Source organism: Ornithorhynchus anatinus, chromosome 3 (genome assembly GCF_004115215.2).
Source record: "Ornithorhynchus anatinus isolate Pmale09 chromosome 3, mOrnAna1.pri.v4, whole genome shotgun sequence".
Lineage (NCBI taxonomy): Eukaryota > Metazoa > Chordata > Mammalia > Monotremata > Ornithorhynchidae > Ornithorhynchus > Ornithorhynchus anatinus.
This window is the reverse complement of record NC_041730.1, coordinates 128,020,527-128,037,483: the sequence shown is the minus strand read 5'-3', so window position 1 is coordinate 128,037,483 and position 16,957 is coordinate 128,020,527. Positions and strand designations below refer to the sequence as shown.

The following is a 16,957-nucleotide window of genomic DNA, read 5'->3' as shown; positions in this document are numbered from 1 at the left end:
CTGCTTTGGCTGTTAGTCCCATGTGCAACAGTGACTATGTTCAACCTAATTATCTCACATCTACTCCAGGGTTTAGTGAGTACAGTGCTTGGCACATAGTAAGCGCCTAAATAGCACATTTTTGTTATTTGCTATAAATGTTGGTATGTTTTGTATGAATTCAAAGGCAAAGTTTCTAGAGGGAAAGTTTAGGAAAGGCAGAGAAAAGACACGGATGTTAGCAATCTCATCCTTAACCACTTGAACGGAGGAGGTAAATGGAGATAACCAAAGCACTGTTTACCAAGCCTCCTGGTCCTGCTATCACAGAGAGAACCCCAGGCTGGTTGGAGCATCGGATCATGCCAATATCGGGTATAATATCATTATTAAGAATTATTACTAATAACAATAATAATATACTCTATGTTGGTATGATCTGTACTCCATAAAATAGTGTCTAATAAAGTACTCTCTATAATAATAATAATGATAATAATGATGGTATTTGTTAAACACTTACTATGTGCAAGGCACTCTACTAAGTGCTGGGATGAATAAAGGGAAATCGGGTTGGACACAGTCCCTGTCCCGCATGAGACTCACAGTCTTAATCCCCATTTTACAGATGAGGTAATTGGGGCACAGAGAACTGAAGTGACTTGCCCAGGGTCACACAGCAGACAAGTAACAGAGCCAGGATTAGAAGCCAAGACCTTCCGACTCCTAGGGCTGTGCTCTATCCCCTAGGCCATGCTGCTTCTCTGATGTGTTTTTTTTTTTTTTTTTTTTAATATAAACACAGTTCCTGTAAAGCACGTGTATTTCTTCCAACTTAATGTCCGAGTTTCCGGACGAACAAAAGGAGACAATAATTGGAAGAAATACACAATTCTTGGTTGTTGAGTCACTGTCAAAAAGGAAATGGGTTTGCAAATCTGCACCTCTTAGGTCGGAATGACTGGATGCTCGTCGTTTCTTGGGAAGCATTCTATATCACAGCAAGATGTGGAGTCTGCCCGTCCACGAATGGGAGGGTCACCCTCCACGTGGCTCCTTGTTCTCATAAGCCAAGCCTGAGCTTGGAGTAGTTACTGAAAAGGGATCCCGCTATCCCTTTAAACAGAACAGCTCACGGTTAAAATGTCGCAGGCTGACACGGAAGCACACACAAGCCAGTCACCATTCAGAGAAAAGTTAGAGACAGCCAAATGGACATAGAGATGTTCTCGGGGACCTACTGAACACCCCCCAAAAGCAGCGTTGCCCAAAAATTCAGATGAGGATGACGTGGGTAGGACCAGTGCGTCGTGTTCAGTAAGCGACGGAAATGAAACAAACACGGAACAAAACAGAACCAAAAAAAACCAAAAATGGAAGAAAATGTACGAGACACCAAGAAGCGATGGGCAGTTCTACAATTTGAGACTCCGAATCGGATGTGACCGTAGCATTTCTAGATCTTCCCAAGAGGTATATTAGAGAATTCTGAATGCTATGAGCGTTTATTCTGATTCAACAAATCAATCCAAAGCCAATGAGTTGTGAGAGACAAGTCATGTTCGTCAGTTTTTGAGAACGAATATAGGAGAGCAAAAATAAAAACCACTATAAATTCAGATAATAGTCACGTAAAATACCCGGTGGTATTTTGAATAGTTTAGCATTGTCCTATTGGCTGACAGTGATTGAACCAAGACTACGTTATACTCGACAAGGTAAGTGTTGTAGTATGTTTTGACCTTCTGAAAACTACATTCTAGGCCAAAGGCAAGGATACGATCTGTACCTGGGAACAAAACACCACCTTTGATCATTTCTCCCATGATGCACCCAACTGACCAAATGTCAACTGAAAACAAAATGCAATGACATTAAAATAAAGATATTTGTTAAAAAGTAAAGAAACGCTCGAAAGAAACAAAATACACATATACACACACAATGCAGTTATAATTCCAAATTATAAAAAAGCAGTGTCCAAAGAAAAGAAATGAGGGATGGTGGATGTGCTGTGACTAACCAGCAGAGACTATGTCCTACTGCTAGGTGCAGCCTACAGATAATCAAATGTCTTACAGCAATTTTTAGAATGTTCAAAGATATCCCTTACGTCCATTTTCTAAAAAAAACAAATAAAAAATTTGTCACGTGCTTTCACGGCAAAACATTAGAGGGTTAATCACCTAACAAACCGCTGCAACAGCACAAGGATACAGTCCCTTCCTGGAAAGAGGATTTTGTGGCAAACCATCTCTCCCATAATGCACCCCACAGACCATAAATCCACTATATGTTTGTTGCACAAAAGAAGGAAAAGCAAAGCAAAAGGTCATTTAAAATGAAAGAAGCATAAACATGACTGCATCATATAAGGCGGCAGAAACTTATCGGAGCGAGGAAAGGAATGATCTCAGTCTTAATTAATGAAACCATTTAAAATCAAAGACAAAGTATTTTGTCTGATTCCCAAAGGAAAACGTGAAGTACAGCCTTTGACTTAATAGGATCTAAATTTAAAGTGAGAGTTATGCACAGTAATTGTAGAGCGCAGGGAAGCCCGCAACGGGCTGTAGAGTGTCTCTCATTAAGAACTGCAGTGAAAAAGCTAGAGTTAGCACTCTGGACAATCTAATTACTAAAACCGATAATAATAAAACCCAGCGCATAGAACAGTGCTTGGCACATAGTAAGCGCTTAATGCCATAATAAGATAATACCATAATAACAACAATAAATTATAGTATTTGTTAAACGCTTACTATGAGCCAAGCACTGTCCTAAGCACTGGGGTAGATGCAAGGTATTCAGTTGTCTCACGTGGGGCTCAGTCTTAATCCCCATTTTCCAGATGAGGTAACTGAGGCACAGAGAAGTCAAGTGACTTGCCCAAGGTCACACCGCAGACGAGTGGTGGAGCCGGCATTAGAAGCCACGCCCTCTGTCTCCCAAGCCCGTGCTCTTGCCACTAGGCCATGCTGCTTCTCCAAAAATAATAAAAAAATACACATAGGTAGATATTGCTAAAGTGAGAAAAACTTGCTCTAAATTACCTGTGCATTCCATTCTCCCTTTAAACCAAACAAAAAGAAAAAAAAGCATGAGCAGAAATCACTTAGCATTACAGAAGATTTGTTAACAGTGAGATTAGTACATTCCTGTAAGTAGACTAGAACTATGTTAATTTGCTTCTAGCAATATCATCTGCTGCAGAAGAGATGAACAAATATTAACCCATTCTTTTCCCCATAAAACACTTCAAAAACTTTCACACTGAACTCGATTTTACTAGAATGTCCAGGGGACTTTCTCTGGAAGATTGAAAAATCCCTTTGCGAGATTTGTTCAGAATTGAAAAGGGTATGCTCAATCATTTCCTTGAAACTGGTTTACTGGAATTATGAGCCTGTCATTCAATTTTCATACTGGATGAGGATTGGCATGCTGGATCCTAAACCAGGGAATTTGGGGACACATATTTATCAGAGAATATACGTCAACATTCTTACAATTGCTCTTGAGTTTAAAATTGATTTTGTTGGGTTCAGTATGAAAGTTCTCAAAGGACTATATTATCTAAATTACCCAGATCATTAGAACACCTAGCGAGAAGTCTTCTAAATTTAAAGTCAGGGCATGACAATTAAAGTGAGTGCTTTTGACTGAACACAATAAAAATTTGGGGCTTTTTACCATTTTAAAATAAGCCGAATACACCATATACACACACATACACATTAACACCGGTGTACGCTTTCTCAAAGGGCAATGAGTGGCTGAGGGAAAGGATGGAAAACAGAGGAAGGAAAGAACTATCTTCTTCAATGATTACTTTGGTGGATAAAGGGAGCCTGGAATTAAATGCCTACCTTGCTTTTTTTTTTTTTAAAAAAAAAAAAGGTCTTCAAATGTGAACTAGAAAAACTCAGATTTTAGGAGAGCTTTAGGTAATAAAGGTTATACATTTTGAGAAACTTTGTGAACTAGAACAGTAAGCTCAACTGTGGGCAGGGACTGTATCTCTTTATTGCTTTATTGTACTTTCCCAAGCACTTACTTCGGTGCTCTGCACACAGTAAGCACTCAATAAATACAACTGAATAAATGAATGAATGAACTGTGTAGTCTAAAATGTAGTGGACCCAGAAAGAATTTTAAGAAATAATCTGTTCAGCAGTTGCGAAGCCCAAGGAACTCTCTCAACTATTCCATATGAAAGAATGTTTCCCTGATATTTGGGATTAAAAATTAATATCAATTTCTTGAAAAGTGCATAAGAGATAAGCTGGAAAGAATTTTAAAGCAAAAGTCAACATCCATAAACTCAGTTACTGGGCAAGCAAATTTTATACAGAGCTTTTATACTTAGGAATTCACCCATTTAGCCTACTGGAATTGAAAGCGTCTGCAGATTTGCACAAAATGTTAGACAGTTGTGCTTCAAATACTGCCTAATTCCTTTAGGGAACCATTTATAATACAGTGTGCTTAAGCATAAAAAGACTTACACTGTCTGCACAAAGTGTCAGCTATTATGGGATAAAATGGTAAGCAACTTAAAAGAGATGGAAGCGCCACTGAATGGCTCCCCACAGTAGTTTTAACAAGTTTTAGGGCTTGATGTGCCAATTATTTTGTACTGGAGAAAGATTTAACAACTAAAGAAAAAGTAGATCGTAAGATGGAATATTACCCTAACAGTCTTATCAGTACCAAATCACCAAAATCAGGTCAAATGTATCTACTAAGAATCCCCTATCAGAGGATTCAATTATTAACTGCTTTTACAAATTGTTATATACGTTCCAGAAAGAAGTGACCACCCCCCCGGCCCCGGCCCAGGCTATCAGATGGGAGAACATTCCCAATTAAAATTACCAGGTGTGAAGTTTCACTTTAATCAAATCCTGGGCTCTTTTTTGATTATCTCATTTCTTTCTTGATACAAGGCCCACTCCCAAAGCCCACCTCAATTATTAAACCACTACTTGTTAATAGTGGACGATTAATGTATGTAAGGGTGTATATGTATATGTGTGTATGTGTATAAATGTGTACATGTATGGTTGTATGTATATGTATATGTTGTATACATGTATATGTACGTATATATATATATATATATATGGCTCAGGAGTGGACAACATCTGGATAAAAATGTGCTTCTTTGGGCCTGGGTCCATTAAAATGGCAAAGTTTCTCATCTCCCAACAGATTAGTTGACTTCTGTCAAGTACTATATTGGGAAAGTTTCAGGTGAGGTTTGCCAGGATTTGGAGGTTTGACATATGCAGTCCTTGTTGACCCAAAAGATTTAAGGGTCACAAAACCAGTGGAAAGGAAAGGCTAACCAGCACCTGACAAAAGATATGGGCGTTTACTTCCCCTGACAACGTGTCATCGACATGGCGGAAGAGGCAGAGGGGATGAAACAAGGCCACTGAAAAAAGAAAAATCTCCACTAGCGCCAAATAACGTCAACATCTACTTTTCACACATATTCCCTATAACGTTCACAGCTCTAGCATTTTTAATTCTAGAAATGGTCTATTACAGCAAGCCATGTGCATGCAGATTTTGCGGGGTGGGAAAATACATTCTTCTCACTAGAAGTGGAAAAAACGATCCCGTGTTAATGAAGTATGTGTGTGTAGGTACCGTTTGAAACAGACAAGCCCCTCTCCTCCCCCGACATTTCATACACTGAAACACAAAATGGTTTCTAGTAAGTTTCATAAACTTTGCACACTTCAAATCTGATCATTAAAGGTTTTAAAGCTTAAACACTTCAAGTAAAATAGTAGAGTACTAAAGGGAAAAATGCTTATCACTATATGGCAAAGAAAGACTATGTTTGCTGACCGTTTTCTTTGTATCCCATCCCTAGGATGACCTCGGGTGCTCTGTAGTAACGAGTCACTACATAAGGTGTCATCATAAAACTAGTTCCTGCAGTCCTGGCCAGTCCAAAGTCAAGAATCTTCAAAGTGCAGTCTGACTTTACTACTATATTACTGGGCTTTAAGTCCTTAAAAAGAAACTTCAGATTAGACTGCTGTGATACGCACAAACACGCTGCAGTTTACATTTAAGAACTACCACCACCACCATTTGATGAGAGACAAAAAAAAAAAAGAGGGCAATCTCAATTTAAAATCCACTTTGCTGGTTACAACGGACCTCCCCCGCCCCACATCTAAATTTAACAGCCAACCGACCTAAGAAATGAAATTGCTTTGGTGATTTTGGCCTTCATTTATGAAACTACTCAAAAACCTACAATTATTGAAGAAGTTAGCGATGTTCGACATACCATTAAGTTAGGGTTAGCCTGAAAGGTTAGTTCTAAGACAAGGGCCCCGGAGAGGTAGCTCAAGGGAACTACAGCACATAGAGGCGTTACGGTATGAGACGGAGGAGATCGTAATTTAGAGATCACTACTTGGTTTATATCGCTGTGCCTTCTCCCCAGCAAAGTGTTTGGGCGATGTGTCCATTCTGAGAACTCCATCGACTAAAACAGTATTTCCCATAAACAGTGTCACTCTGTCAATTCAGCCATTCGAGGCTACTCGCTAGACCATCTGATCGTATGATTTGATTCGGAGAGTATCTCCAGAAAAGTGAAAAGGCATCCATTAAGCGTAAGGGCTTTACACCTTTTAGTTTCCCATCTGACATTTGCTAATGGCAAAAAAACCCCTAAAAACCAAGCCTGCAAAAATCCCACAATGTGACCAATTTATTTTTCTTTCAATTTAATGTTCACCACCGCAGTTTCATTATGGATAGAATCATTTTGTTTTTCTCTTGGGCCCAACTGGTAAAACTCTATTCCAATGTGCCTATGTAATGTGTGACCAAAAGCCTTTAACCCTCCAGCTAAATACCAGTCAGTTCAATCAATGGTACCGATTGAGTGCTTACAAGATGAAAAGCACTGTACTAAGCATTTGGGATGAGAACAAAAGAGCAAGGAGACAAAACTCCTGCCCTCAAGAAGCTTACGGTCTCACTCTACAACAACACAAGAGCCACAATCGGGAGGTTTATGACGATACGCTTCAGAGCCCACCACTGTAAACAACAGATAAGCCTCGATCCAGACCTGAAAACTTTAGGAATGAGACTGTGCACCAAGGTACTGATTGGAGTATTAATGCTTTCTGCCCTGCCACTCACTCTCTAGCCCATGTCAACCACAATCCCAAACCCGGTCCTCTCCCAGACTTCTCTATCACCGTGGATGGCACGACCATCCTTCCCGTCCCTCAGGCCCGCAATCTCGGTGTCATCCTTGACTCGTCCCTCTCGTTCACCCCACGCATCCTATCCCGTTACCAAGACCTGCCGGTTTCACCTCTACGATATCGCCGAGATCTGCCCTTTCCTCTCCACCCAGACGGCTACCTTACTGTTACGGGCTCTCGTTATATCCCGGCTAGACTACTGTGTCGGCCTTCTCTCTGACCTCCTTTCCTCCTCTCTCGCCCCGCTCCGGTCTATTCTTCACTCCGCTGCCCGGCTCATCTTCCTGCAGAAACGATCTGGGCATGTCACTCCCCTTCTTAAACAACTCCAGTGGTTGCCTATCGACCTCCGCTCCAAACAAAAACTCCTCACTCTACGCTTCGAGGCTCTCCGTCACCTCGCCCCGTCCTACCTCTCCTCCCTCCTCTCTTTCTACCGCCCGCCCCGCACGCTCCGCTCCTCCGCCGCCCACCTCCTCACCGTCCCTCGGTCTCGCCTATCCCGCCGTCGAACCCTGGGTCACGTCCTCCCGCGGTCCCGGAACACCCTCCCTCCTCATCTCCGCCAAACTGATTCTCTTTCCCTCTTCAAAACCCTACTTAAAAATCACCTCCTCCAAGAGGCCTTCCCAGACTGAGCTCTCCTCTTCCCCCTCTACTCCCTCTGCCATCCCCCCTTTACCTCTCCACAGCTAAAGCCTCATTTTCCCCTTTTCCCTCTGCTCCTCCACCTCTCCCTTCCCATCCCCACAGCACTGTACTCTTCCGCTCAACTGTATATATTTTCGTTACCCTATTTATTTTGTTAATGAATTGTACATCGCCTTGATTCTATTTAGTTGCCATTGTTTTTACGAGATGTTCTTCCCCTTGACTCTGTTTATTGCCATTGTTCTCGTCTGTCCATCTCCCCCGATTAGACCGTAAGCCCGTCAAACCGCAGGGACCGTCTCTATCTGTTGCCGACTTGTTCATCCCAAGCGCTTAGTACAGTGCTCTGCACATAGTAAGCGCTCAATAAATACTATGGAATGAACAATCCCCCTGGGGCACAGCCTGCAATAAGTGAGAAGGTGGGTGGGACACTCGCACAACTCCTCACTTTTGACTTCAAAGCTGTCCATCCCCTTGCCCCCTCCTACCTCACCTCCCTTCTCTCCTCCAGCCCGCCCCGTACGCTCTGCCCCTCTGCTGCCGCTCACTGGGCCTTGTTCTCGCCCGTCCCGCCGTCGACCACGTCCAACCACGTCCTACCTCTGGCCTGGAATGCCCTCCCTCCTCACAGCCGCCAAACTAGCTTTCTTCTCCCCTTCAAAGCCCTACTGAAAGCTCGCCTCCTCCAAGAGGCCTTCCCAGACTAAGCCCACCTTTTCCTCAACCCCCCTCCCCTCCCCAACGCCCCGACTCACTCCCTCTGCTCTACCCTGGGCAAGTCGCTCTGCTTTTCTGTGCCTGAGTCCCCTCATCTGCAAAATGGGGATTAAGACTGTGAGCCCCTCGTGGGACAGGGACTGTGCCTTACCTGATTTGTTTTTAATCTAACCCCAGCACTTAGTACAGTGCCTGGACATAGTAAGCGGTTAACAAATACCACAATTATTATTATTACTGGGTGGTGAGACTTGGCTCTTCTCCCATTACTGGGCAACTTTCTCTAGTTCAAAAGATTTGAGAGCAAAGATGGCTGCGGACGGGGGAGGGCGGGAGCATTCATTCAATCAGTCGTATTTACTGAGCACTTACTGTGTGCAGAGCACTGTACTAAGTGTTTGGAAAGTACAATTCGGCAACAAATAGAGGCCATCCCTACCCAACAAAGGGCTCACGGTCTAGGAAGGGATCGGAGGCGTTGAGCCCCGCTCCCACGAAGCCCTTTACTGCTCCAAGTTCCAGCCGGCGGAGGGTCCAGCCCCTGCCTTTTCCTCACGGCTGCAGGACCTCAGTGCCTCTCCCCAAAATGAGCCGCCGGCAGTCAACAGGTCAAAATGCCTGCTCCTTTATTCCCCCTCCTCATCCTGGCTCTCACAGAGCTCTCACTTCCCACCCTAAGAGGTGACAGGATACCTGCTTAGCTGGCTACTTAGACTGTGGGCTTCACATGGGACGGGGACTATGTTTCAACCTGATTACCCCAGTGCTTAGTACAGTGCTTGTACGGAGTGTTTACTAGATGCCATAATTACTATCATTATAAAGTCTGGTCACAAAATAAGCCCTGGAGAAAGTTCTCTCACTTCACTCCCACTTGTTAACTAGTGCACGGAATTTTCAGGAACAGATGTCTTAGAAAGAAAAAATGAACTGTCAAAATAGGAGAAGCCTAGTGCCTAAAATTCATCCATCCATGTCACTCAACAAAAGGTTTTGCATGGAGAGTGTTATTAACACTGTACAAGTGCCAGAAGTTAACTCTGCAAAATATAGATATCCAAGCAAAATTATACTGCCCAAGTTATTCTGTAGCATTTAATTTGTGTCTGCCCCATATGCTGTGGGCAGATGTTTATTTTTGGAGTCAGGTTTGCTTGGTGCTTCATTATCACTGACATTTTATCATGGTCACCAAGAGTAATTTAATCCTTTTCAACTGTGGCATCAAGCACCACTCTCCCTTAACCCCCCTTCCCCGCCATCTCCTTCCACTCAAGGAGAACAGATGCCAAAGGGCAAAGTATCCTCTACCAATGCAGACATTCAGCCATTTCAGAATATTTTCTTTTCTTCAGCTGCAAGATTTTAGCCTGCTTAAAACTGAAGCCTGTATTCATTTTGTGTGAGATGAAGAACATTTTCAGATTTCTGCCATTTTTAGCAGATTTAAAGGTTCTGAAAAGTAATAAAAATAGGGAAGCGCATATCCGCTGAAGTATTTTTCTAACATTTCTCATTTCACACCCCGGTGCATCTGAGGGTGTCTTATAATGGAGCTGGGATTCCATGCAAAGCAGGAGTCCCTGGGTAATCTCCATCTCACCCTGGGTTATTCCGCCTGTGATATCTGCAGCCACTGAACTGGGGTCACGTGACTTTAGCTCAAACAGTGAGACTTTAAAGAGGACAAAACTCTTCATCCCAGGTGGCCCCCAAGACTATGAAACCCAGTCGTCTTTGAATGGGCTCTGGAATGGGTGCACGGGACATTTCAAGACTCCGCTTCCTCCTTCATCCTCTTGGGTATCCCAAGTATTAGGTTGAGGGGTCCTGGTTTGCTAGAATGGACTAATAGAGAGTAAGATTTTTCACTCATCACTTCCTGGAAACGGTGGGTATGCTCATCTCATTCCAACTATGGGTGATCTATTTGCCCTATTCTACAGATGTGGAAAAAAAATACAGATAATCCACTGAACTCGCTTGCTCGAGGTCACCCAGCTAGACAAGAGAAACAGGAAAAAAAAAGCCTGGGCCTGGGCTCCTGCTCTTTCTGGATGGCCACACTAATATACTGCTATTAAAAAAAAAATGGTGGTCATTTCATTGTGGTATTTTTTCACACATGGGATAAGGCGGGAGATCAGATGGAAAGCTAGTCAGTGTAAGACCCAACTTTTCACATACACATTTTACAACATGCCATTTGATTTTAAAAATGGATGGTTTAGAGAGTGTAGATCGGTTTTTTTTTGGATTTGGTTAACTTAATCAAAGTGACAAAAAATGTACTTGGGCAACACAGTAGATGGCCGTATTGAACAAATAAAGATCCCTATCAACCCTTTCGGTCAAATCGATTGCTTATCAAATATATCAATGAAGTGACATTCATGTGATTTGACAGAGATGCAAACCTATTCCTAAATCAAACCAAATTTACAATACAACATCTGCATCTACAGTTCTGTATTCTTCTAGGTCTAGTATCATTTTGCTTCAACAAAGGCAAGACTGTTCCTGACTCACTTATTATAAGGTACCCTGATAATATACAAAGAGGGAAGGTGAAATCTCTACTTACCCGATGTATGATTCCAGCAGAGTGAAGGTGCTTGATCCCACACAGCATCTGATAGAGAAGGTACGACATTCGTTCATGATCTAACTCCATTTGAATCACTTGGCAAAGATTTGCATCCATTAGCTCCATGACTATGTAACTTTAAAGGGGAAAAATAGCAAGAAAGACATCGTAAATGCTCTACCCACCCCTCACTCAAAAATGTCGTGAAAAATACCACGATCTTGGGTTATGACCACACTTACACATCTTGAAATTCTTCTAGGGATTTCTGTGGAGTGAACACATTCAAGAGGCCAATTATCTGTTAAAGGAAGAAAATTGAAAAAAAAAAGTTAGCAGAGGGTTAGTAAAGCAGATGTGTGACTTGTGAAGAACGAAAGCAATCATTTTATTAGCAGAGAAATTATCAAGGCAAGTACTGTGAGCTAGACTACTCACTAGCTAGACTAGACCACTGTGAACAACTCTAGACTGTGTGAGCTCGTTGTGGACAGGAATGTGTTTGTTGTTATATTCTACTCTCCCAAGCACTTAATATAGAAGCAGCGTGGCTCAGTGGAAAGAGCCCGGGCTTGGGAGTCAGAGGTCATGAGTTCGACTCCCAGTTCTGCCACTTGTCAGCTGTGTGACTGAGGGCAAGTCACTTAACTTCTCTGTGCCTCAGTTACCTCATCCGTAAAATGGGGATTAACTGTGAGCCTCATATGGGACAACCTGATTACCCTGTATCTACCCCAGAGCTTAGAACAGTGTTCTGCACATAGTAAGCGCTTAACAAATACCAGCATTATTATTATTATTATAGTGCCTTGCACACAGTGAGCGCTCAATAAATATGACTGAATGAATGAATAAATACTGCAGCTAGTAAATTCAGCCTTTTCATGTTCTAACTTCACATTGTCACTGCCTAATCACATTATGATAAGAGAAATGAGATTTCTCCCATCAAGTTGAACTTCAACAGCATAGAGCGTATTGCTTTCCTTGTGAAAGTGGAATTTATTTCATGTTTAAAATACACTCAAACTTAAATAAAAGTTTTGGCCTCAATGCTACTCTCAACCAATGGGGTTGGAAAGGTCAGTCAATCAGTGGTATTTATCGAGCACTTATTTACTGTGTGCAGACCACTCTACTACATGCTTGGAAGAGTACAATATAATGGAGTTGGCAGAAGCACCCTTGTCTACAAGGAGCTCCCAATAGTAGATTAGAGATAGGGGAAATAATTGAGTATAAGGCTATTTACAGAAGTATTGTGAGGGAGGGTTCGCTTCAGAACTGGGAGCTTTGGCAAGTCAGGTCTCATCTTGAAATTACAAACCACAACCTTCAATTTGATTTTCTGGTTACCTGCGGCACTACGAAGAGCCGGGAGCTGAAAACATTCCCACAAGCAGTTTTCCTTTACTAAGGAGGCTACGTTCTTCCAAATCCTGAATCACGGACCTTCCTGATTCTCCCATCTCCAATCCATACTCCCCTCAGCTACCTGGATTGTTTTTCTGAAAAATCTTTCAAATCCTTGTCTCTCCACTCCTTAAAAACCTCCAACGGTTGGTTGTCCGACTCATTACCCTCCGCTTTATAAGGCCCTTTACCTCGCTGATCTCCTGCACCCTCTGCTCCTCTAATGCCAAACTACTTTCTGCACCTCGATTTCATCTATTCCAACGCTGACTCCCTGCACCATGTCCTCCCATGGGCCTGGACTGGAACTTCCATCCTCTTCACACCTGAGAATCCACCGCTCTTCCTACCTCCAAATCCCTCCTAAGAAATCACATCTCTTCCAAGAGGCCTTCCCTGGCTAAATCCTCATGTCTCCTACCTGCCCTTCCCTCTGCCTCAGCCTATGCACTTGGCAATGTTCCCTTCATGCACTTTGATACTCATCCCAAACCCCTAGCACTCATGCACGTGGCTGGGGAAAGCAGCGTGGCTTAGTGGCAAGAGTCCGGGCTTGGGAGTCAGAGGTCGTGGGTTCTAATCCCGGCTCCATCATTTGCCGTGTGACTTTGGGCAAGTCACTGAACTTTTCTGTGCCTCTGATCTCATCTGTGAAAGGGGGATTAAGACGGTGAGTCCCATGTGGGACAACCTGATAACCTTGTATCTATCCCAACACTTAGAGCAGCGCTTGGCACATAGAAGCGCTTAACAAATACCAACATTATCATTTACAGTCTCACATTCACCTTAGTTCTGTTACTGATTTTATTCATCATTCAATTGCAGTTATTGAGCGCTTACTGTGTGCAAAGCAATGTACTAAGCACTCAGGAGAGTACAATATAACAACAAACTGACACATTCCCACCCACAATGAGTTCACAGTCTAGATTTTAATGCCTGTCTCCCCCTGTAGACTTTAGCTCCTTGTGGAGAGGGACTGTGTCTACCAATTCTATTGCATTTTACTTTCCCAAGCCCTTAAGACAGTGCTCTTCACACAATTAAGTGCTCAATAAACATGACTGAATAGCTTTAGGTTAAAGACAATTATTATCAATCACCGGTATTGGCGTGCTTACTGTGTCCAGAGCAAAAACCTGACTAGCTCATCGCACGAGCACAACACTACTTCTACCCAGTCAGAGCTAGACTATCGAAAGAATGCTACTTAATTCCATAACACACAGCCGAAGCACATAGTATATAGAACTGAGTATAGAAGCCTCTCAGAGTTTATACAACAGAAGTATACTGCATTCTTATCCAAAAAGAGAGCAACCAACTGTGCGGTTTTTAGAAGATTATCGACTCCATGTGAGCAGGCATCAAGTCGCTTTTGACAGTGCTCTTCCAAGCACTTTGAATAACGCCCTGCATGAAGCGGACCCTAGACCGACAGGGGGTATTTCTAAAATCAAACATTTCAAGGCTTTTCTATCAACTTGAGAAGCAGCATGACCTGCTGGATGGAGCACAGGTCTGGGAGTCAGAGGACATGGTTCTAATCTTCTAGGCTTCACTCACTCTAGGCTTCAAGGCTGTCCACTACTTCACCCCCTCCTACCTCTCCTCCCTTCTCTCTTTCCACTGCCCACCCCGCACGCTCCGCTCCTCCGCCGCCCACCTCCTCACCGTCCCTCGGTATCGCCTATCCCGCCGTCGACCCCTGGGCCACGTGCTCCCGCGGTCCCGGAACGCCCTCCCTCCTCACCTCCGCCAAACTAATTCTCTTCCGCTCTTCAAAGCCCTACTTAAAACTCATCTCCTCCAAGAGGCCTTCCCAGACTGAGCTCCCCTTCTCCCTCTGCTCCCTCTCTGCTCCCCCTTCACCTTTCATTCATTCAATAGTATTTATTGAGCGCTCACTATGTGCAGAGCACTGTACTAAGCGCTTGGAATGAACAAGTCGGCAACAGATACAGTCCCTGCCCTTTGACGGGCCACCTCCCCTCAGCTAAGCCCCCTTCCCCCCATCCCTCTGCTCCTCCCCCTCTCCCTTCCCCTCCCCTCATCACTGTGCTCGTCTGCTCATTTCTATATATTTTTATTACCCCATTTATTTTGTTAATGAGATATACATCCTTTTGATTCTATTTATTGCTATTGTTTTTGTGTGTCTGTCTCCTCCGATTAGACTCTAAGCCCGTCAATGGGCAGGGACTGTCTCTATCTGTTGACAAGCAGCGTGGCTCAGTGGAAAGAGCCCGGGCTTGGGAGTCAGAGGTCATGGGCTCGAATCCCAACTCTGCCCCTTGTCAGCTGTGTGATTGTGGGCAAGTCACTTCACTTCTCTGGGCCTCAGTTCCCTCATCTGGAAAATGGGGATGAAGACTGTGAACCTCACGTGGGACAACCTCATTCCCCTATATCTACCCCAGCGCTTAGAACAGTGCTTGAAGTAAGCGCTTAACAAATACCAATGTTATTATCTGTTGCTGATTTGTACATTCCAAGCGCTTAGTACAGTGCTTTTCACATAGTAAGCACTCAATAAATACTAATGAATGAATGAATAATCCTGGCTCTGCCACCCATCTGCTGTGTGACCTTGGGCAAGTCATTCTCTGTGCCTTGATTACCTCAGAAGTTAAATCCTACTTCCTCCTACTTAGACTGTGAGCCCCATGTGGGACATGAACTGTATTCAACTTATCTTGTATCTACTGGCTCAGGCCCGCAATCTCGGTGTCATCCTTGACTCGTCTCTCTCGTTCACCCCACGCATCCTATCCGTTACCGAGACCTGCCGGTTTCACCTTTACGATATCGCCAAGATCCGCCCTTTCCTCTCCACCCAAACGGCTACCTTACTGCTACGGGTTCTCGTTATATCCCATCTAGACTACTGTGTCAGCCTTCTCTCGGACCTCCCTTCCTCCTCTCTCACCCCGCTCCGGTCTATTCTTCACTCCGCTGCCCGGCTCATCTTCCTGCAGAAACCATCCGGGGGTGTCACTCCCCTTCTTAAACACCTCCAGTGGTTGCCTATCGACCTCCGCTCCAAACAAAAACTCCTCACTCTAGGCTTCAAGGCTCTACGTCACCTTGCCCCTTCCTACCTCTCCTCCCTTCTCTCTTTCTACCGCCCACCCCGCACGCTCCGCTCCTCCGCTGCCCACCTCAACGTCCTTCGGTCTCGCCCGTCCCGCCGTCGACCCCCGGGCCACGTCCTCCCGCGGTCCTGGAAAGCCCTCCCTCCTCACCTCTGCCAAACCGATTCTCTTCCCCTCTTCAAAACCCTACTTAAAACTCACCTCCTCCAAGAGGCCTTCCCAGACTGAGCTCCCCTTCTCCCTCTACTCCCTCTACCGCCCCCCCCACCTCTCCGCAGCTTAACCCTCTTTTCCCCCCATTTCCCTCTGCTCCTCCCCCCTCCCTTCCCATCCCCTCGGCACTGTACTCGTCCGCTCAACTGTATATATTTTCTTTACCATATTTATTTTGTTAATGAATTGTACATCGCCTCGATTCTATTTAGTCGCCATTGTTTTTACGAGATGTTCTCCCCCTCGACTCTGTTTATTGCCATCGTTCTCGTCTGTCCGTCTCCCCCGATCAGACCGTAAGCTCGTCAAACGGCAGGGACCGTCTCTATCTGTTGCCGACTTGTTCATTCCAAGCGCTTAGTACAGTGCTCTGCACATAGTAAGCGCTCAATAAATACTATTGAATGAATGAATGAGTGTTTAGGATAGTACCTGGTACATAATAATAATACTGTTGGAATCTGTTAAGAGCTTACTATGTACAGAGCACTGTTCTAAGCGCTAGGGGAGATACAGGGTAATCGGGTTGTCCCACGTGAGGCTCACAGTCTTAATCCTCATTTTGCAGACGAGGTGACTGAGGCCCAGAGAAGTTAAGTGACTTGACCTCAGTCACACAGCCGACAAGTGGCGGAGCCGTAAGTACTTAAATACTGTAAAATAGGAAAATAGAACACTCTGTACTGCGAGAGAGAAAGGTTGTAACTGTAAATCAGGAAGCAGTAACCCACATGCTACAAATTTTACTCAAGTCCTTACAGCGGCAAGCTAATAGTTCCTGAAAATTACCATGAGAATCCTTAGCCTGTCCTTTCAACCCAGTCCCACTACAAAGAAAGAACAATATCAGAAAAGGTCACAGTGAGGAAAGACAATACACTCAGTTCCCTAAAGTGGTAGTCTGCAGCCCTAACTCCACCTTAAGGAAAACCCACGTAGTGTACCGCCTTGATCTGCATTGTCCACTCGCACACAACTACTTCTTCCAACGCTGCATCACAAAGGATGCTGAGGGCTGTGTGTTGTCTGAAGACACCAAATTCCCT

The 16,957-nt window shown here is 44.1% G+C and overlaps 1 protein-coding gene across 9 annotated transcripts in view; it reads right to left on the bottom strand.

Moving 5' to 3' along the window:
* MAPK8 (mitogen-activated protein kinase 8) overlaps positions 1–16,957 on the bottom strand; it is a 105,566-nt gene that overhangs the window by 14,548 nt on the left and 74,061 nt on the right. For 7 of the 9 annotated variants that reach the window (XM_039911621.1, XM_039911618.1, XM_039911617.1 and 4 more), the window contains 5 exons: positions 11,430–11,488; positions 11,185–11,323; positions 5,842–6,007; positions 3,033–3,050; positions 1,760–1,831 (listed from right to left, as the gene is read on the bottom strand). In XM_039911621.1, the coding sequence (XP_039767555.1) occupies positions 1,760–1,831; positions 3,033–3,050; positions 5,842–6,007; positions 11,185–11,323; positions 11,430–11,488 (454 nt within the window). Of the gene's footprint in view, positions 1–1,759; positions 1,832–2,196; positions 2,269–3,032; positions 3,051–5,841; positions 6,008–11,184; positions 11,324–11,429; positions 11,489–16,957 lie in introns of all 9 variants that reach the window. The other 2 variants (XM_029059779.2, XM_029059775.2) reach the window with 2 other exon arrangements.